General features: G+C 35.9%; 2 protein-coding genes across 4 annotated transcripts in view; both read left to right on the top strand.

Annotated features, from left to right (window-relative positions):
- The window catches only part of LOC130890083 (alpha-amylase 1-like), a 72,224-nt gene that overhangs the window by 12,371 nt on the left and 36,847 nt on the right, over nucleotides 1-23,006 (top strand). The gene's annotated exons all lie outside the window — the stretch shown is intronic.
- On the top strand, nucleotides 12,117-21,390 carry LOC130890086 (pancreatic alpha-amylase 2a5-like). Of its 3 annotated transcripts, none has more exons than XM_057794038.1 (10): nucleotides 12,117-12,284; nucleotides 12,623-12,769; nucleotides 13,716-13,904; nucleotides 14,696-14,761; nucleotides 16,086-16,219; nucleotides 16,922-17,044; nucleotides 17,137-17,236; nucleotides 18,602-18,720; nucleotides 18,828-18,953; nucleotides 21,201-21,390. In XM_057794038.1, exons 1-10 carry the CDS (start codon nucleotides 12,117-12,119, stop codon nucleotides 21,388-21,390), a joined length of 1,362 nt encoding a protein of 453 aa, XP_057650021.1. The 3 variants fall into 3 exon arrangements, with proteins under 3 accessions (XP_057650021.1, XP_057650020.1, XP_057650022.1); XM_057794037.1 differs by having other exon boundaries at nucleotides 14,696-14,926; XM_057794039.1 differs by lacking the exon at nucleotides 14,696-14,761.

Below are 23,006 nucleotides of genomic sequence, written 5' to 3'. Positions count from 1 at the left end.
GAATTTCCTCTGTGTCTGTGGTTATGTCCCCCTTTTCATTTCTAATCTTATTAATTTGCAAATTCTCTCTCTGCCGTTTGATTAGTTTGGATAGTGGTTTATCAATCTTGTTGATTTTCTCCAGGAACCAGCTTTTTGTTTCATTGATTCTTTCAATTGTTTTCTGTGTTTCTATTTTGTTGATTTCAGCCCTTAGTTTGATTATTTCCAGTGTTTTACTCCTTCTAGGTGAGTCTGCTTCTTTTTTTTTCCAGAGCTTTCAGGTGGGCTGTTAAGTCTCCAATGTGTGCTTTCTCTGTTTTCTTTAAGTGGGCACTTAGTGCTATGAACTTTCCTCTTAGGACTGCTTTCATAGTGTCCCATAAGTTTGAGTATGTTGAGTCTTTGTTTTCATTTAGTTCAAGAAAGACTTTAATTTCTTTCTTTATTTCTTCCTTGATCCAGGTGTGGTTCAGTAGTTGACTACTCAGTTTCCATGAGTTTGTAAGCTCTGGGGGTAGCATTGTTGTTGAATTCTAACTTTAATCCATGGTGATCTGATAAGACACAGGTGGTTACTAATATTTTTTTGTAACTGTGTAAGTTTGCTTTGTTACCGAGTATGTGGTCAAATTTCGAGAAGGTTCCATGAGCTGCAGAGAAGAAGGTATATTCTCTCCTATTTGGGTGGAATATTCTATAGATGTCTGTTAAGTCCATTTGATTCATTACTTCCATTAATTCTCTTATTTCTCTGTTAGGTTTCTGTCTGGTTGACCTGTCCATTGATGAGAGAAGAGTGTTGAAATCTCCTACTATTAGTGTGTGTGGTTTGATGACTGCCTTGAGTTTTAGCAATGTTTCTTTTATGTAAGTGTGTTCTTTTAAATTAGGGGCATAGATATGCAGGATTGAGATTTCATCCTGATGAATTGTTCCTGTTATGAGTATAAAATGTCCCTCTCCATCTCTTCTGATTGATTTAAGGTTGAAGTCAACTTTGTTAGAAATTAGTATGGCCACACCTGCTTGTTTCTTAGGCCAATTTGCTTGATAAGCCTTATCCCAGCCCTTTACTCTGAGTAGGTGCCTGTCTTTGTGGTTGAGGTGTAAACAGCAGAATGTTGGATCCTGTTTTTGTATTTAATCTCTTAGCCTGTGCCTTTTTATAGGTGAGTTGATGGACAGAGAATTTTCAACAGAAAAATTCCAAATGGCCAAAAGATACTTAAGGACACGCTCAGATTTCCTAGCTATCAGGGAAATGGAAATCAAAACAACTTTAAGATACCATCTTACACGTGTCAGAATGGTGAAAAATCAAAGCACCAATGATAAGCTATGCTGGAGAGGATGTGGAGTAAGGGCTGGTTGGAATGCAAACTTGTGCAACCACTTTGCAAATCAGTGTGGCATTTTCTCACGAAACTGGGAGTCAACCTACCTCAGGATCCAGCAATACCACTCTTGGTAATATACCCAAGAAATGTCCAATCATACTACAAAAGCATTTTTTCAACTATGTTCAAAGCAGCACTATTTATAATAGCCAGAACCTAGGAAAAACCTAGATACCCCTCAATGGAGGCATGGATAAAGAAAATGTGGAACATCTACACATTAGTGTACTACTCAGTGGTAAAAAACAATGACATCTTGAATTTTGCATGCAAATGGATGGAAATGGAAAACACTATTCTGAGTGAGATAACCCAGGCCCAAAAAGATGAATATAGTATGTTCTTACTCATTAGTGGATTCTAGCCATAAACAAAGGACATTGAGCCTATAGTTCACGATCCTAGAGAAGTAAATAATAAGGTGAACCCAATGAAAAACATATAAAGATCCTCCTAGAAATTGGAAGCAGACAAGACCACCAGGCAAAAGTTGGGAGCATGGGGGTAGGAGTGGAGTGGGGGGAAGGAGAGAGACAGATAGAGAAGTAAGAAGGGGAAGATTGGGTAGAGCTTGGGCGAGTGGGATGGTTGAGATGGAGGAAGGGCAGATATGGGAGCAGGGAAGAACATATGTTAATTAAAGGAGCCATTTTAGGGTTGGCAAGAGACTTGACTCTAGAGGGGTTCCCAGGTGTCCATGGTCATGTCCCCAGCTAGGACCCTTAGGCAGTAGAGGAGAGGGTGCCTGAACTGGCCTTGTCCCATAGCCACACTGATGAATATCTTGAATATCACCATAGAACCTTAGTCCAGCCATGGATAGAGATAGAGATAGAGACATTGGAGCACTGGACTGATTTCCCAATATCCCATTGAAGAGCAGAAGGAGGAAGAACATGAGCAAGAAAGTCAGGACCACGTGGGTTCGTCCACCCACTGAGATGGTGTGACTGATCTAATAGGAGCTCACCAAGGCTAGCTGGACTAGGACTGAATGAGCATGTGATCAAACCAGACTCTCTGAATGTTGCTGACAATGGGGGCTGACTGAGAAGCCAATGATAATGGCGCTGGGATTCGAATCTACTGCATGTACTGGCTTTTTGGGATCCTAGTCTGTTTCGATGCACACCTTCCTAGGCCTGGATGAGTGGGGGAGGGCCTTGGACTTCACACAGGGCATGGTACCCTGCCCTCCCTTAGAACTAGAGGGGGAGGGTGGAAGGTGAGTGGGGAAGCAGGAGTAAAATGGGAGGAGGGGAAGAAGTGGAAATTTTGAATGATATTATTTATAAAGCAATAAAAAAAATAAATAAATAAATAAGAAAGAAGTGCTAATGCAAAGTGACCAAATTAGTTGTAAAGTGGACCAAATTAATTGCAAAATGTCCAAATTATTTTCTGGCACGAATCTCAGAAAATCTCACCTGTTAAGAAATTGGTGCTAAGAGAGGGAGAATCAGGTTACTCCCTGATAAAATATCAAATGCTAAGTGGTCTTCTCTAAATATATATACATATGCTTGTCACTAAATGGAATCAGCAGGTTGTATTTATATATACATACACATATATGTAATAATTAAGAGAATAAATCATGAATTAGAAAGGTGAAGCAAGGTATAAGGAGGAGTTGGAGGACAGAGTGTGTAGGCCTAAAATCATGTGAATAGAGTATACAAATATCAAATTCTTCTATAAAAGAAATAAATGTAAAAATGAAATAAAATAAAATCACAGAGACAAAAAGTTCTTTTTTTGTTACTTTATAAATACTAATCAAAATTCCCACTTTCTTCCCTCCTCCCACTACCTTCCTGCCTTATTGTTGTTAAATTCTAACTTTACTCCATGGTGATCAGATAAGACAAAATGTCTTAAAACTTTTCATTTCTTCTTGGTGACTTTGAGTATATCCATCCACCTTTACAACTTTGATACCCTTTACCCCTCACATATTCCTTGCATTGTCTAAAGCACTACTTGACTCCTTCAAACTTTTCTGCTCCTGTTGTAATTTTGAAATGTATTTTATTTGCTGGAAAGAAATTTCATCTTATTTATTACATAAATTCAATCCCATTATTAATTAATTATTTTACCCATTCTTGTCTGTTAGAATTGATTTTTGTGTTAATAAGATCCTGAAGCAATTTATCCATAATTCTCTTAAAATTGTTACCCTGTATTAAACTTTATTTGTTGACTGAATTTTCTATCCCAAAGAAATACACAGAGGTCTACATTAATCATAACCTGATTGGCCTAATAACTCAGGCTTCTTATTAACTCATATATCTTATATTTTCCCATAATTCTTGACTATGTTATTCATGTTGCTTGATACCTTGTTTGGCAAGGCAGTCACATCTTTCTTTCACTGTGTCTGGCTTCTTCTGTGTCTGGATGATGACTGCAGACTGCCTCTTTCCTTCTTCCAGAATTCTCTTGTTCTCGTTTTCCCGCCTATACTTTCTGCCTGGCTACTGGACAATCAGCATTTTATTAAACAAGTGAAAGAAACAAACATTACAGGGTAAAACCATTGTCCCACAGCATTTATTACCATTTGTTTCTGTGCATGGTCTGTGTCTCCTCTAGAACACATCTAATAGAATATAATACAAGTCATATATATGACTTAACATTTATAATTGTCAGTTAAAATGAAGCAAAAATACAAGAATTAGTATTAATAAAATAGTTTTATTTTACCTAATATAGCATGATATGTTCTTTGAAGATTTAAGTACTATGAAATTATTTTTCCCTTCTATTTGTATACTGAATCTGAAATGCAAAGTCTGTTTTTCACTAGTCATTAATTCTCTTTAGACTAACAACATTTCACAGTCAATAGCCAATTATTGATAGTGTCTAATATTGGAAAGGACATCTTTAGCGTTCTAGTGTAATAAATACATTGTAATAAAAAGAACACTGAATTGCAATTAAACCTATTGAAAATGCTTAATCTGATATTTATTATATGGGCATGACTGATTTCCTCGGTTTCTTTGATCCATAGTTTTTATGTGTATGGAGTTTTTTAAGGATGAGACCTTAGTGATCACAAAATTTCTGATTTAGTGTTTATTTATGTAAAAACAAGGGCATTACTCAATTCAACATCTTGGCCTTTACCTGGATCTTGGAACTTAAGGGTTTGTCACAGTCATTTATTGAGCACAGAACACATTACCACTGTTATGGCATTGTCTAGTCCTCATAGAGCTTCAATGGTTCTTTTCCTGTTCCGAATGGTGTCACCTGGCCTAATTCAACGGCCTCATCTAATTTCAGTTTCCCCTCTCCTACAAGCTCTAATGTCATTGACATTTCTGTTGTTTTTAAATATTTCTTCACTATTCTAAATTCTTTTCATCTGTAAGCATTACTTTGCTATGATCTCTTTTTCTCTGATATTCAAAGCATCCTCTGCTAATCTTCATCCAAACTACAAGGTCACATTCTTAGGAGTAGTCTCCAAATGCAAGACATCCATGTTAAACTCACTCTATTGTCAATTTTCTCATGATCTTCATCTATGTTATGCTATTAACACCATTAATGCTTTAGTAATATTTATGCTGTTTTCTTTTTATACTAAAAAGAACTTATAAAATAGGAACCTGCTTTGTTCATCATTATAGTCCTCATATACTCTTTCTTTGGCAAAATGAAAACACTAACTCATCACTGGCTAAATGGAAGGGTGGGTTGTTTCTTAACCTATACTATATTTTCTTTCATAGGTATTGAGGTACATTGTAAAAAGCAATGAATTTTTATTTTTTATTAAGCAATGTTTCAGGAATACTGCTCTGACCACTGATTGATCCTATGGATTGATGAAGGGGAAATGCATATATGTATGATCCAGAGGCATTTAAATTTAATGTCATTCCTTATATAATTTTTATTAATTTATTTGTTTTGAGGATTTTCTATATATATTCTTCTGAACTGCCAGATATCCTAATTTATTTTTCACTTCAGTACTAAAATAGCAGGTACATGCCATTATGTTTTTCAGTTTCTTAAAACTGAAAGAAATTATTAAAATGAAAAAAAATCTTAGTAGGGAGCCAAAAGCCAAATTGATGATCCCATGACTATTTATATAAAAATAAAGATTTATATATGGAAAGTTCTAGATATATTTGATTTCAGTTGTGATGTACTATTGGAGGACATAACAAACAAAATGTAATACCAATCAAATAATATTTGACCTTAAAAAATATTAGGTTTAGGCCTCTCTCTTCCTATCCCACCCAGCTTGCATCCAGAACCCTCCTCCCCTCTGCCCGCCTTCCCTCTTTGGGCACTTAACTCCACCCAGCTCAGCCTGTCTAGGCACTGGGGTCGAACCCTCAGGGCAAGCGGGCGGGCGGGAGTTCCTGTGTGTCAATAACCTGCCTGCATCAAGCAAGGTAGGCGCTTTGTTTATGAACTACCCAACCAGCATGGAGATCTGATCTCGGCACCAGGAGAGCCATCACTGGAGCACCAGGAGAGCCATCACTGGGGAGTGCCATCACTGGGAAGGTACAACAGTAGGCAAGGAGACCTGATCCTGTAAAATAAGATTCATAGGGGAGCACTCAGAGGAAGAGATGGGCAGGTGCCAATGAAAGAATTCAACCAACAATCTGAAAAACAATATGAAACCACCAGAACCCAGTGACCTCACAACAGGAGGTCATGAACACCTTAATCAAGAAGAAGTAGAAAAAATGACTTTATGAAAGTGATTGATGCCCTTAAACAGCATGTAAAAAATGCCCTTATAGAAATGGATAAGAAGTATAACAGAAAGTTTGAAGAATTGAGTAAATCAGTGAATGATACCCTAGGAAACCAAGGAAAAACAATCAAACAGATAATGGAAACAGTTCAAGACTTGAAAACTGAAATGGAGGCAAAGAAGAAAACACAAACAGAGAGCCGGCTGGACATGGAAATCTAGGTAAACGAATAGAGACTACAGAAACAAGCATAACCAACAGAATACAAGAGATAGAAGAAAGAATCTCAGATTCTGAAGATACCATAGAGAAAATAAACATGCTGATCAAAGAAAACAGCAAGGCCAACAAACTCTCATCACAAAACATTCAGGAAATATAGGACACAATAAAAAGACCAAACCTAAGAATAATAGGAGTAGAAGAAGTGGAAGAAGCGCAGCTCAACAGTCCAGAAAATATATTTAATAAAATTATAGAAGAAAACTTTCCAAACCTAAAGAGAGATAAACCTATGAAGGTTCAAGAAGCATACAGAACACCAAATAGGCTGGATCAAAAAAAAAACCAAACCATCCCCTCGCCATATAATAATCAAAACACAAAGCATACAGAATAAAGAAAGAATATTAAGAGCTGCAAAGGAAAAAGGCCAAGATACTTATAAAGGTAAACCTATCAGACTTACACCTGACTGCTCTATGGAAACCATGAAAGCCAGAAGGTCCTGGACAGATGTATTGCAGAAACTAAGAGACCGTGGATGCAAGCCCAGACTACTATACCCAGCCAAGCTTTCGTTCACTATAAATGGAGAAAACAAAATTTTCCAGGATAAAAACAAATTTACAAAATATGTAGCCATAAATCCACTTACAGAAAGTAATAGAAGGAAAATCACTAACCAAGGAGTCCAACAATGACCACAATAACTCAGACATCTAGAGACCCTTCACCAGTGCAACTCAAAGAAGGGAAACACACAAACTCTACTACTAAAAAAGTGACCAGAGTTAACAACCACTGGTCATTAATATCACTTAATGTCAATGGACTCAACTCACCTATAAAAAGGCACAGACTAAGAGATTGGATATGAAAACAGGATCAAACATTCTGCTGTTTACAAGAAACACACCTCAACCACAAAGACAGGCACCTACTCAGAGTAAAGGGCTGGGATAAGGCTTATCAAGCAAATTGGCCTAAGAAACAAGCAGGTGTGGCCATACTAATTTCTAACAAAGTTGACTTGAAACTAAAATCAATCAGAAGAGATGGAGAGGGACATTTTCTACTCATAACATGAACAGTTCATCAGGATGAAGTCTCAATCCTGAATATCTATGCCCCTAATATAAAAGCACCCACGTACGTAAAAGAAACATTGCTAAAACTCAAGCCAGACATCAAACCGCACACACTAATAGTAGGAGACTTTAATACTCCTCTCTCACCAATGGACAGGTCAATTAGACAGAAACCTAACAGAGAAATAAGAGAATTAATGGAGGTAATGAATCAAATGGACTTAACAGACATCTATAGAATATTCCACCCAAATAGGAGAGAATATACCTTCTTCAGCTCATGGAACCTTCTCGAAAATTGACCATATACTCGGTAACAAAGCAAACATCCAGAGTTACAAAAAAAAATATTAGTAACCACCTGTATCTTATCAGATCACCATGGATTAAAGCTAGAATTCAACAACAATGCTACCGCCAGAAAGCCTACAAACTCATGGAAACAGAACAGTTAACTACTGATCCATACCTGGATTAAGTAGGAAATAAAGAAAGAAATTAAAGTCTTCCTTGAATTCAATGAAAATAAAGAAACAACATACTCAAACTTATGGGACACTATGAAAGCAGTCCTAAGAGGAAAGTTCATAGCACTAAGTGCCCACTTAAAGAAAACAGAGAAAGCACACATTGAAGATTTAACAGCCCACCTGAAAGCTCTAGAAAAAAAAGAAGCAGACTCACCTAGGAGTCTGGAAATAATCAAACTGTGGGCTGAAATCAACAAAATAGAAACACAGAAAACAATTGAAAGAATCAATGAAACAAAAAGCTGGTTCCTGGAGAAAATCAACAAGATTGATAAACCCCTATCCAGACTAATCAAACGGCAGAGAGAGAATTTGCAAATTAATAAGATCAGAAATGAAAAGGGGGACATAACCACAGACACAGAAAATTCAGAGAATCATTAGATCTTACTACAAAAGGCTGTATGTCACAAAACTGGAAAATGTAAAAGAAATGGACACTTTTTTAGATAAATACCATATACCAAAGTTAAACCAAGACCAGGTGAACAACCTAAATAGACCTGTTAGTCACGAAGAATTAGAAGCTGTCATCAAAAACCTCCCTTCCAAAATAAGCCAAGGACCAGATGGTTTCAATGCGGAATTCTACCAGAACTTCCAAGAAGACCTAATACCTATACTCCTTAATGTATTTCACAATATAGAAATAGAGGAGTTATTGCCAAATTCCTTTTATGAAGCTACAGTAAGTCTGATACCAAAACCTCACAAAGACTCAACCAAGAAAGAGAATTACAGGCCAATCTCACTCATGAACATCGACGCAAAAATTCTCAACAAAATACTGGTAAACCGAATCCAAGAACCCATTAGAAAAATTATCCATTATGATCAAGTAGGCTTCATCCCAGAGATGCAGGGCTGGTTCAACATATGAAAATCTATAAATGTAATCCATCATATAAATAAACGGAAAGAAAAAAACCATATGATCGTTTCATTAGATGCTGAAAAAGCATTTGACAAAATTCAACATCCCTTTATGATAAAAGTCTTGGAGATATTAGGGATACAAGGGTCATACCTAAATATAATTAAAGCTATTTACAGCAAGCGAACAGCTAATATCAAATTAAATGGAGAGAAACTTAAAGCCATCCCACTAAAATCAGGAACACGCCAAGGCTGTCCACTCTCTCCATACCTCTTCAATATAGTCCCTGAAGTTTTAGCAATAGCAATAAGACAACATAAGGGGAGCAAGGGGTTTCGAATTGGAAAGGAAGAAGTTAAACTTGCATTATTTGCAGATGATATGATAGTGTACATAAGCGACCCCAAAAACTCCACCAAAGAACTCCTACAGCTGATAAGCACCTTTAGCAATGTGGCAGGATACAAGACCAACTCCAAAAAATCGGTCGCCCTCTTATACACAAAGGATATGGAAGCAGAGAGGGAAATAAGAGAACCATCACCTTTCACGATAGCCACAAACAGCATAAAATATCTTGGGGTAACTCTAACCAAGGAAGTGAAAGATCTATTTGACAAGAACTTTAAGGCATTGAAGAAAGAAATTGAAGAGGATACCAGAAAATGGAGGAATCTCCCCTGCTCTCGGATTGGGAGGATCAACATAGTAAAAATGGCAATTCTACCAAAGGCAATTTATAGATTCAATGCAATCCCATCAAGGTCCCATCAAAATTCTTCACAGATCTTGAGAGGATAATAATCAACTTTATATGGAAAAACAAAAAACCCAGGATAGCCAAAACAATCTTATACAATAAAGGAACTTCTGGCGGCATTACCATCCCTGACTTCAAACTCTATTACAGAGCTACAGTAATGAAAACAGCGTGGTACTGGCATAAAAACAGAGAAGTCGACCAATGGAATCGTATAGAAGATCCGGATTTTAACCCACAAACCTATGAACACCTCATTTTCGATAAAGGAGCTGAAAGTATACAATGAAAGAAAGAAAGCATCTTCAACAAATGGTGCTGGCACAACTGGATGTCAACCTGTAGAAGAATGAAAATAGACCCATATCTATCACCATGCACAAAAATCAAGTCCCAATGGATCAAAGACCTCAATATCAATGTGAACACACTGAACCTGATAGAAGAGAAAGTGGGAAGTACCCTACAACACATGGGCACAGGAGATTGCTTCCTATGTATAACCCCAGCAGCACAGACATTAAGGGCAACATTGAATAAATGGGACCTCGTGAAACTGAGAACCTTCTGTAAAGCAAAGGACACTGTCACTAAGACAAAAAGGCAGCCTACTTGACTGGGAGAAGATCTTCACCAACCCCACAACAGACAAAGGTCTGATCTCCAAAATATATAAAGAACTCAAGAAACTAGATGTTAAAATGCTAAATAACCCAGTTAAAAAATGGGGAGCTGATTTGAACAGAGAATTCTCAACAGAAGAAGTTCAAATAGCCAAAAGACACTTAAGGTCATGCTCAACCTCCTTAGCGATCAGAGAAATGCGAATCAAAACAACTTTGAGATATCATCTTACACCTGTCATAATGGCTAAAATCAAAAACACCAAGGATAGCCTTTGCTGGAGAGGTTGTGGAGAAAGGGGTACCCTCATCCATTGCTGGTGGGAATGCAAACTTGTCCAACCACTTTGGAAATCAGTGTGGCGGTTTCTCAGGAAATTTGGGATAACCTACCCCTGGACCCAGCAATACCACTCTTGGGAATATACCCAAGAGATGCCCTATCATATGACAAAAGCATTTGTTCAACTATGTTCATAGCAGCATTATTTGTAATAGCCAGAACCTGGAAGCAACCTAGATGTCCTTCAATGGAAGAATGGATGAAGAAAGTGTGGAATATATACATACATTAGAGTACTACTCTTCGGTAAAAAACAATGACTTCTCGAATTTTGCATGCAAATGGATGGAAATAGAAAATACTATCCTGAGTGAGGTAACCCAGACCCAAAAAGAAGATCATGGGATGTACTCACTCATAATTGGTTTCTAGCCGTGGATAGGGGCCACTGAGTCTATAATTTGTGATCCTAAAGAAGCTAAATAAGAGGGTGAGCTCAAGGAAAAACATAGTTATCCTCCTGGCTATGGGAAGTAGACAAGATTGCCGGGCAAAAAAATTGGAATCTTGGGGGTGGGGTGGGATGTGGGTAAGGGGAGATGGGGAGGGAAAAGTGTGAAGGAGAGGATGGGGGGAACTTGGGGAAATGGGATGATTGGAGATAAAGGAAGGTTGGATAGGTGAGCAGGGAAGCACATATCTTAGTTAAGGGAGCCACCTAAGGGTTGGCAAGAGACTTGCCTCTAGAGGTGTTCCCAGGTGTCCAAGCAGATGTCCCCAGTTAGTTCCTTGGACAGCTGAGGATAGGGAACCTGAAATGAACCTATCCTATAGCCACACTGATGATTATCTTGCATATCACCTTAGAACCTTCATCTGGCGATGGATGGAGATAGAGACAGAGACCCACACTGGAGCACCGGACTGAGCTCTCAAGGTCCTAACGAGGAGCATAAGGAGGGAGAACATGAGCAAGGAAGGCAGGACCACGAGGGGTGCACCCACCCACTGAGACAGTGGGTCTGATCTATTGGGAGCTCACCAAGGCCAGCTGGACTGTGACTGAAAAAGCATGTGATCAAACCGGACTCTCTGAACATGGCGGACAATGAGAGCTGATGAGAGGCCAAGGACAATGGCACTGGGTTTTGATCCTATTTCATGTTCTGGCTTTGTGGGAGCCTAGACATTTTGGATGTTCACCTTCATAGACCTGGATGGAGTGGGGAGTATCTTGGACTTTCAACAGGGCAGGGAACCCTGACTGCTCTTGGGGCTGGAGAGGGAGGAGAAGAGGAGTGGGGAAGGGGGAGAGGGGCGGGAGGAGGGGGAGGGAAATGGGAGGGGGGGAGGAAGCGGAAAATTTTTTTTCAATAAAAAAAAAAGAAGCAAAGGAGATGGGAAAAAAAAAGAAAAAAAATACTAGGTTTATTCTCCATGGGAGTTTCTGAGGATTCTTCATCTGCTCACATCATTGCTGCTAATCTCTTTCAGATTATAGCTTGTACTCTAAATATTTATTCATGAACATTTACTTTGCAAAATTTCCCTCTTTCAGCATATAAAGAGTTGGTACGGAGAACACAGACAACTTCAAAGCAAAATGAAGTTCTTCCTATTGCTTTCCCTTATTGGGTTCTGCTGGGCTCAGTATAACCCACACACTCAATCAGGACGGACTTCTATCGTCCACCTGTTTGAGTGGCGCTGGGTTGATATTGCCAAGGAATGTGAGAGATACTTAGCTCCCAAGGGATTCGGAGGTGTGCAGGTAAGATTTGTTTAAAATTCAAATGTAGAGTTCACTGTGCTCACATCAAAATGTATTCTAATCAAGACCAGTGAGTTTGAAGGATAGCTTCTTTTCACACGTAACTTTCCTGTGGAAGGAAACGTTTTGGTAGGGGTGGCTTCTTTATACTTTGTTGTAGGATATTTACATGGGAACACTGCGATATCCTTCCATATTTTCATGTGGTTGTTAATAAACAACACCCTGCATGTGCACAGGGTGAGAAACAACATTGGATCACTGATAGGTTTTTATTAAGATTTAATTATGTAAGGTAAGTTTTAATCCAGCATTAATTATAATAGTTCTATTTGTAGGTCTCTCCACCCAATGAAAACATTGTGATTTCTAATCCGTCAAGGCCATGGTGGGAAAGATACCAACCAATTAGCTACAAAATATGCACAAGGTCTGGAAATGAAGATGAATTCAAGGACATGGTGAAGAGGTGCAACAATGTTGGTGTAAGTGAAGTCACATTTTCTTTACAGTTATTATATATACAATATTTCCTTTGTTTCAAATTCTTTCTGCTTGAGTAGAAGATTTTACATTTCTGAAATCTTACATTGCATTTTTTTTATTAATAAAAATATACTTATGTCTTATTGTCACCTTTTTAATTTTTTAATACTGCAAAATGTTTACTATTAAAATTAATAGCTACAAACTCTTTTTGTTAATACAAACATATTTTTGTTAGGTATTAGGCCATATGTGAGTATTAAGTTATTTTATGTAATTCCTTTTTCTCCCCACAATTCTTAGATTTTCTTTCCCTTCATTGTGTTTAATGGTAAGCACCTACTTTCTCCTATAATGAAGAGATAGCTATTTACCTCTGGTCTTCAGATTCACAACATATATTGCAATCACAGTACTTCTAGTGATCCTGAAAAATTTGAAACACAATACTCTCATATTTAAGCTCTGTTTTGCTTCCTCAAAAATAGATTTTTTTGTTTATAATTGTAATAGTTTTTGCTTACCTCCACTGAACAGGTTTATATAATTTTCTTTTTTTTAATTTTTAAAAAAATATTATTTATTTATTATGTATTCAATATTCTGTCTGTGTGTATGTCTGCAGGCCAGAAGAGCACATCAGACATCATTACAGATGGTTGTGAGCCACCATGTGGTTGCCGGGAATTGAACTGAGGACCTTTGGAAGAGCAGGCAATGCTCTTAACCACTGAGCCATCTCTCCAGCCCCTATATCATTTTCTTAATATTAGGATACTGTTAATCTAATTTCACATTATTTTCATTTCCCACTTGACTCTCTTTTCTAACATAAATCTATCAAGAATCAGAAGATGTATTTTGGAGATTTCCTCGCATGTTACAATTTTTCTACTGAAACTTTAGATTACTGACTTCAGCTGAAGCAAGCACTTTTCTTCCCAGGTCCGTATTTATGTGGATGCAGTTATTAACCACATGTGTGGTGCAGGCGGTGGTGCAGGGACAAGCAGTACCTGTGGAACTTACTACAATGCCAATAACAGGGACTTCCCTGGAGTTTCATATTCTGCTAACCATTTTAATGACGGAAAATGCAATGGAGAAATTAATAACTACAATGATGCTAATCAGGTAATGAGAGAAATATTAATCAGAATAAAGAAGCATCAAAGTATCTAGAAATGCACAAGGAATTTATGAATAACCATTAGACATATTCAGATTCCATAGGAAAAGAGGTCCTATGAAAGAAATCTTGAAAATAGAAATGGAAAAAATGTACTGGATTTTTGTTGCATGATTTTTAGGGATACACCAAAATCAATTATGAAATAGAGACATACTTTGGTGACCTTGGGTGAAAATTTTAAAAGCATGGTTTCATCAATTATATAAACATTGCAGTATGGAAAAATTATTAGAAATAACAGTAACTATTTTAAAACCATTTCAATTATTGGCTATATTTCCACATTTGAAGTAGTACACTTACTTAGCTTATAAAATTTTCTGGAATAGAATCTGCAAACAATGAAAAATAAAGGAAGATTAAATATAAAATAAAATAAATGAAATAAAGAGAGAAAGGGAGCAAGAGGAGATCAGAAGTTTTGAGAGAATAGGGAGAAGGGATGGGGAAGAGAAAGAAAAAAAATAGAGAAAAAGATGGAGAAAAAAAGAATTAGCCAGGTTAATTCTTACTAATTTTAGTTGATATTTCTGTATCTACCACAAAAATATTTTAAAATCTGTGTTCCAATTAAATTATCAGTACTCCTCATGTTCTAAGGAAAGACAATGTCTATGATCTAAGTAAATGCAATAAGAAAATATCCATTTGTAAATGAATGAACGACTGATTGAAGAAATAAATTCATAGGCCATACATGATATTTTATACATCAATCATCTTTTTAAAAAAGGTCAGAAATTGTCGTCTGACTGGCCTTCTGGATCTTGCACTTGATAAAAGTTATGTTCGTGGCAAGGTTGCTGACTACATGAACCATCTCATTGACATTGGTGTAGCAGGGTTCAGAATTGATGCTGCTAAGCACATGTGGCCTGGAGACATAAAGGCGATTTTGGACAAACTGCATAATTTAAATACAAAATGGTTCTCTGCAGGAAGCAAGCCATTCATTTTTCAAGAGGTAAAACAATATACATGTTTTTTTAATTTAATACTATAATTTAATTGCAATGTTCTCCCACCCCTTTCCTCCCTCTAAACTCTTCCATATATGCCTACATATTCTCCTTAAAGTTTGTGGGATTTCTTTTGACTCTTTGCTTATTGAACATAGACACTATATATATATTTATATTCATATTCATATATATTATATATACATATTTAAGAACATATTTGTATATACTAATATACACATATTCTTAAATTACATAAATTTATATACTTGTTTCTAAATATTTTTAAAATTGTTAAACATATTGTATTTAGGAATATATATGTATATGTATGTACAAATAGTCTATATTGCTAAAATATATTTATATATTTGTATTAGGCAACCATTCATATAGTCTTCCTTGATTTTTATTTCCCAATTTCCTCAATTGCCATAGTTCTTTCTATATTACCTTGTATAATTTTGAGCCCTTGTGGACTATTTCTTAAATGTCATCAGTTTGTAAATTAGTTAGTTGATTTTACTAAGCATAAAATTCATAATGTAGGTTAATATTTCTGTCAGTTATACACTGTAGAATTCAATTACTTAATAATAGATTGTTGTTATTTGTAGGTAGCACAGTTAATTCTTTACCACAGCAGGTTCCAACTTTGTACAAATTTGATTAATTCATTTTCTAAATCCCCAGATATCATTATAAAAGATAGAGCACTCATATTGTTATTTATTTCAAGCCAGTCTTTCAGAGTTTGAGATTCATTTCACAGTATCAGTTTGCAAAGTGATGAAGACTGCTGTGTGGCAATAATATATTTGAAGTGTACTGGGGATAATGCATTTGAAGCTCTGTTTCCCTGGAAACACTAATGAGTTTATAAACACTTCTATGCTCATTTGACAGCAAGCATTATATCCATGTGAACTAAGGAATTTTCCCCTATGTTAACCACCCTGGAGGATAAGAAGTGACCCTAACATTTGGATTCTTTAAATATTGTGACACACAATTCTTGAAAAAATCAGAATCTTAGTAGAAAGAAAACCATTAGGATCATTTCAAATAACAAAAATATTATAAAGATTTCTGAATGACATTATATTTAGGTAACATGCTTTAACGTTATATTAAAAAATACAGCTGACTCAATGTATCTACTAGGTCATTGATCTCGGTGGCGAGGCAATTAAAAGTAGTGAGTACTTTGGAAATGGTCGTGTGACAGAATTCAAGTATGGAGCAAAACTTGGCACAGTTATCCGCAAGTGGAGTGGAGAGAAGATGGCCTATTTAAAGTAAATATATACCATTTATTCATTTGATCTGTCATAGGTTTTATGTCATTTGATATCAGTACGTTATAGTACTACTCTCATTTAAACAACTATGATTAATTATTAGGCTCAATGTTTTTAAACTCCACCAAATTATTTTTCTGTTTGGGATGTCATTCACCAGGTAGCCCTAGAAATCCAAAGTTTCACTTAGTGATTTTTGCCTGTTTGTAATAAATCCATTACTTTACAGGAATGTTTATTTATGGTCTATTAAAGCTAGATTATTATTACAAGAATAGCTATATTCATAAATGATACTTATAATGTAAAGTATGAAGTTTACATATTTTATATCAAAGAATTAATTTGAAATTTTTAGTGTTTTTATAATAATAGCACTGCAGATTTCTACTTTACATAACATCAAATGGATTTTTTGCTTTTCAAGTCCATAAAATTACAGTACATGAAAAATTTAAAGAAAATAAAAATTTTTAAGAACAAAAGATTATACCATAACAACCAAAAGGGATATATATTATCATAGAAAATAATATTCTATGTTCATATATATACATATATATGTGTTTGTGTGTTCATGTGTTCCTATAAGAGAGATTTAATATGGAATTGTCATTTATTTAGGTAATTCAGGATGCCCTATGTAAAGTTAGTCTAAGCATTGTGAAATAATAATTTGCTTTTTTTTTTAAAATGTAGGAACTGGGGAGAAGGTTGGGGTTTTGTGCCTTCTGATAGAGCCCTTGTATTTGTGGACAACCATGATAATCAGCGAGGACATGGTGCTGGAGGATCATCCATCCTGACCTTCTGGGATGCTAGGTGGGAGAACATTCTTTGCTGTTGTGTAATCTCCTTTTAACGATGGCATTACTTTATATACTTCTGCTTTAATACCATTTTTAAATTTTCAGAATGTATAAAATGGCAGTTGGATTTATGTTGGCTCATCCTTATGGATTTACGCGAGTAATGTCAAGTTACCGTTGGACAAGAAAGTTCCAGAATGGAAAAGTAAGTCTTGAAATTCTTCAAAGAACATTGTAATTTAGAAAAGAAAGAGGTTTCGATTTAATTTCACATGAAATTATAGTGAATGATACTTATTATTACATGTTTATTCACCAATTTTTGTACAGTAAGGAAATTGAAAATGTACCTGATAGGAAAAGCAGTAATTTAAATATGAGAAAGGACAGAATAAAAATAGGTATTCCTGATAAAGTCCACCATAAAAGTTAACAGGGGATAGTGTCTGCTAACATTGAGTAGAATTTCAAATTCTTTCTAATTCAATGTTAGTGTATTAAGATATTTTTATTTTTTCCTGTGGAAAAAGAAGGTATCTGATTTGAAGGAAATTAAGGAGTATAATAGATAGAAATTTCTGAAAATTACACAACAATGATTTCCTAGAAGTCTATAAACAATATGTGTTTACAGAATTATAAACAATATAAGTTGTTGATTAGGTACCTAAGCAGAAACAATTTTAAAATTAATCTAAGAATTACAAACATTATGTATTGTTTGTTAAGTGCAAAAGTTTAAATAATTTCAAAATCAATCTAGGAAATAAGACCTTTAGATATCTGGCAGACTATGTGAAGTTTTTCTTTCAATTCAAGAATATAGCTTCAGAGAGAAACATCAAATATAAAGTAGAAATAAATGTTTCTTCTTTAGACAACTGAAAACCAATTTTTCCTATATTCTTTTCAAAATGAGTTTCTTTCTTTTTTATTGAAATTTGCTCTATTCCTGAAGAGCTTTCAGACCAGAATGAGCCTTTCTATTTTTCAGAAATGTATTTACCATTCAACTATCATCAAATGTTCATTTATACTTTGTTAAGCCCTATAAGGAAAGTCAGGATATTTTATAAACATTCTTTTATAAAAGAAATCAACTAATGTTAGCTTATAAATTGTTATATTAAAAGCATTTTCATATATGCTCTTGAAATTTCTGGGTAGCTTAGAACTATGCCCCATTTTTATGGATAAACTGAGGCACATGTATATTATATATGAAGATGGAGACTTCTCAGGTAGTGACTGAAGTCTGTTCTCTAATGCCAGTGTTCCTGTCTCTAATTGTACTGATATTAGATGACATTGAGAGATTTTAGTTGTATTGAGAAGTGATATTAGTGGTACTTCTTTGATAGAAAGTGAAAAGTTTAAGAATTGCTTCTGTCGGTTTGAATTGAGTAGTAGAGAATCTGAATTTGTACAGAACTGAAGGTTCATAAAACACTGCAGGACTTAGATTAAAATTAGACACTCCAAAGAAAGAAGTAGCATAAAAGGTTTACACCAGTGGAAAGAATTGGGCAGATACAAGCACTCAAATGACCTGATTCTTTCAATAATTAAGGATGTGAATGACTGGATTGGACCACCTAATAAAAATGGAGTAACAAAAGAAGTGACCATTAATGCAGACACGACTTGTGGCAATGACTGGGTCTGCGAACATCGATGGCGCCAAATAAGGTGGGAATTTCCCCACGGACCTTGTCTAATAAGAAAGTGACTTAACTTCTGTTTAAAATTGTTGAAGTTTACTGGTACCAGCATTTCACATGATGCTGTGCTTTTAGGAACATGGTTGCCTTCAGAAACGTAGTCAATGGTCAGCCTTTCTCAAACTGGTGGGATAATGGCAGCAACCAAGTAGCTTTTGGCAGAGGAAACAAAGGATTCATCGTGTTTAACAATGACGACAAGTAAGTCAGTATCAGTTAAAGTGGGATCATATACTATTATATGCTTAGATCTTTTCTTTTCCTGTTCATTTATATCTTTCATATGTGAAAAATCGTTAAATAATGAATTTATGCCCAAAAATAATTGTTCAGAATACAGAAGAAAAAAAATATTTGCTTATATATTATTTCTTTTAACATAGCTCCAAATGGCAGTAGTATGTATTCATATTTGCAAACTCATTTGACACATTTCACAAAGCATATAAATAGTAAATATAAGTCTTAACATCATTAAACAATGTATCATAATAGGACAGGCGTACTTTTCTACTACCTTTGCATATCACCTACTTGTTATCCATCATACTTATACAGAGTCTTCAATTTCTATCTGTTTTTAAATATTTAAAAATATATGAATATTTGAATCTGGTCTATGAGTGTCTTCAATAAGCTGCTGAGTTTTGATTTTAAAACTTTCATTATTGCCCTTCCACTGTGGTTCTTTCATCTGAATGGTTTAGCTAAGATACCAGGAGTGGAGGCTAAAGTCTTTAATGCCAGCAGGCAGAGACACCCATATTGCTAGGGGTTTGAGGCCAAGGATGTGTAATGAGATCCTGTCTCTCAAAAAACAAAGCAAACCGTCAAAAAATAATGCTTACTCAGAGAATCTCTTTGAGAGTCAGTGATCTGTCTCATACTAAATCAGCTGTCTTTTTGTTCCACAAGTCATATTTTATTGGTTTAGAACAAAATAATTTAAGGTACATAATTTTTTGAACGAACATATGTTTACTGGTTTAGGAATACTAGAATCACTTTATACAGACAGTTTCCTATTACAAACTTGTATGTATCCATACAAATGCTAGATAATGTTTAATTATAGAAAAAGTCCTTTGTGGTGTCTTATAATCTAATAACTTTGGGAGAAAATGATGCTGCTAACATTTTTAAAAGACATCAGTTTAAATCCATCAGAGCATGAACTTGAAAGAATGATGGTTCTCACAGGAGCCCTTTACTACTGAGCACTACTGGATTCTCTAGCTTTCTTTGCCCATGAAACTAACAGACATTATAATAATGCCTACAGTGTGGAGAATTCTCTTACTCCTCCACTTACTGTATTTTCTTTGGGTTTCACTGACTTTTTTTTTCTTGTATCATCCAAATATTTATTACAAAGGAAAAATGGAAAAATAGCAAATCTATGCAAGAGAAATCCAGAAGACACCATTTCAGCAGCACCTGCAATAAGACACACAGGCTCTATTTACTCCTAAATGAACACCAAGGCTCGTTACTGCTGTCTGTTTCCCTCAAAATCTAGAGCCACAGGATAGCCATGTGAAATCATCAGAAAAACCTAAATTGAGAGGTAGTCTTCAAAATGCCTCCTCAATATTCTTTTTTTTAATTTTTTTTACGATTTTTTAATTCTTTTTTAATTAAAATTTCCACCTGTCCCCGTTTCCCATTTCCCTCCCCCTCCTCCCAAATATTGCCCCTCCCCCCACTCCCCTTTCCCTATCCCCACTCCTCTTCTCCTCCCCCCACTCCATTCCCCCTCCCTCTCGATACTGAAGAGCAGTACAAATTCCCTGCCCTGCGGGAAGACCAAGGTCCTCCCACTTCTGTCTAGGTCCAGGAAGGTGATTGTCCAAACAGGCTAAGCTCCCACAAAGCCAGTTCATGTATTAGGATAGAAACCTAGTGCCATTGTCCTTGGCTTCTCATCAGCCTTCATTGTCTGCCATGCTCAGAGAGTCCAATTTCAACCCATGCTTATTCAGTCCCAGTCCAGCTGGCCTTGGTGGGCTCCCAATAAATCAGTTCCACTGTCACAGTGGGTGGGTGCACCCCTCGTGGTCCTGACTTCCTTGCTCATGTTCTCCCTCCTTCTGCTCCTCATTTGGACCTTAAGAGTTCAGACCGTTGCTCCAAATTGAGTCTCTGTCTCTATCTCGATCCATCGCCAGATGAAGGTTCTAAGGTGATATGTAAGATATTCATCTGTATAGGATAGGGTCATTTCAGGTTCCCTCTCCTCAGTTGCCCAAGGTACCAGCTGGGGACATCTCCCTGGACACCTGCAAGCCCCTCTAGAGTCAAGTCTCTTGCCAACCCTAAGATGGCTCCCTTTCACTGACTTTTTTTTAAGGATCTATATCAAAAGTGTGAGATATTTATAATTTTATCGATAACAGACCTTCCTGCACTTGAGTGGTTTAAATTTATGTAAAATACTTCTTTTTTCAGGGCTTTGTCAAAAACTTTACAGACCGGTCTTCCTGCTGGAACATACTGTGATGTCATTTCTGGAGATAAGATAAATGGCAAATGCACTGGAACTAAAGTCAGTGTTGGCAGTGATGGCAAAGCTCAGTTTTCTATTAGTAACTCTGCTGAAGACCCATTTATTGCAATCCATGCTGAATCAAAATTGTAAGAACCAAATTAAATGCATGTAAAACAACAATTGAGCGTGTCTCATTTTTTTCATATGTGCCTTATTATTTTTTATTTTTCTCTTCTTTATTATGATGTGTGCATGTGTGTTGTTTATTTTGAGCCCTGGAATATATGTAGGGTGTTGGAACAGCCTGTGTCATGGCTTTGCCTATCTCCCTTTGCCCAAGGGCTGTGAGGTCACACTTAAGTCATCAGACTTTCCAGGAAAGCACCTTTACATGCTCAGCAATGTTGCTAACTCATAAGTAACTTAATTTCAGAGTTTCTTTCTTTTAATTAAAAGCCATAAACAATAAACATAAATATGCAGAAATTATAAACCCCACCTATATTATCAGATAACAATATCTAAGATTTACTATGTATTAGCAGAAAATCCATATTTTTTCCAAGAAAATTCTCAGAACTCTGATTGCATCCTTACAAATATATTGCTTTACCATCAATGTAATCTCCATCATGTATTTCTAGATAGTGAATAAAAATTATTTTTAATAAAAATTCACTCACCGTCTAATCACTAAGTAAACATACCTTTGGCCACCTGGAAATACATAATTGTTTAATTTTATCTAGCTATCACTTTATTCAAGTTTCTCTTATAAATAGTGATTCAAGAAAAATTATTTTTTCCTAATTCCACACTACACACACGTATACTGTATGTTGATATGTACACTGTATGTTGATTATAAATCAACATCCCATAATATTCCCATATCATCTTTGATATTTTTTCCATTTCCATTTTTTTCCATTTCCCATTCACTTTAAAGCACCCATACCCATGCACACACATGTTCAATTTTTTGTTTAGTTGATATTTGGCACATAAGTACAATGCCTTCATGAATGAGAGTGGAAAGCTATTTTCTTGATAAAAACAAATTGTCATTGCTTACAGCACTGAAGAATATGACTCCATATACTGAAGCAATGACTAACAGTCAAGAAGCCATTCATGATGTCTTGGGACCTTTCAGTTTTGCTTGATTTACAGTGGAAAGTTGATATCCCCAGAGTTCTACGGGACTTATGCAGACAAACACTGACATTGTATGTGCATGGGTGCAACAGTTACATCCTGAACAGATGACTCATCTTCCCAGTATTCCTTTCATTCTGTGACTCTTACATGATCACTTCCTTAATCATCTATTTTGCCCGGAAATGGCTATAGAAAAGTTCTTTTAGGGAGGAAATCTCGAGTCCTTTTTATGCTTCTCACTTAATTTTTTGAGAGGTGGTGTTCCATGAAAGCATAGTAGACTTTCTGACACAAAACTGATGAGAAAACCCGGCTCTTCTAGCAGTTCTTTCTAGAAAATTCCTCTTGGTTAGATATGTAAAAATTCTTCAGGTAACTGGAGAATATGCACAATAATAGTAGTACCTTGGTCCCTAGTTCTGTTAATTTTAATAAGCATGTAATTACAGCCATGATCAAATGTCCTGCTATGAATCATGTCGAAAATCTACCCACAAAGATATTAGCTAAGTTGTAGCTGTTAGGCCAATATTGGACCAGGTAGCATAAATTTATTTTTTTTCTCATTGATACATGAGCCAAATTGAACTAGCCATAGTTTTGTG

The sequence above is a fragment of the Chionomys nivalis genome, chromosome 18, assembly GCF_950005125.1.
Source record: "Chionomys nivalis chromosome 18, mChiNiv1.1, whole genome shotgun sequence".
NCBI lineage: Eukaryota > Metazoa > Chordata > Mammalia > Rodentia > Cricetidae > Chionomys > Chionomys nivalis.
This window is presented reverse-complemented; position numbering and strand designations above follow the sequence as displayed.

Excerpts from the sequence above, each read along its gene's own strand:
- LOC130890086 (XM_057794037.1), top strand. The coding sequence starts at position 12,117 with ATGAAGTTCTTCCTATTGCTTTCCCTTATTGGGTTCTGCTGGGCTCAG. Across the intron at positions 16,220-16,921 it reads GAGAAGATGGCCTATTTAAA|GAACTGGGGAGAAGGTTGGG; the intron begins GTAAATATATAC and ends TTTAAAATGTAG. Across the intron at positions 17,237-18,601 it reads GAAAGTTCCAGAATGGAAAA|GATGTGAATGACTGGATTGG; the intron begins GTAAGTCTTGAA and ends TCAATAATTAAG.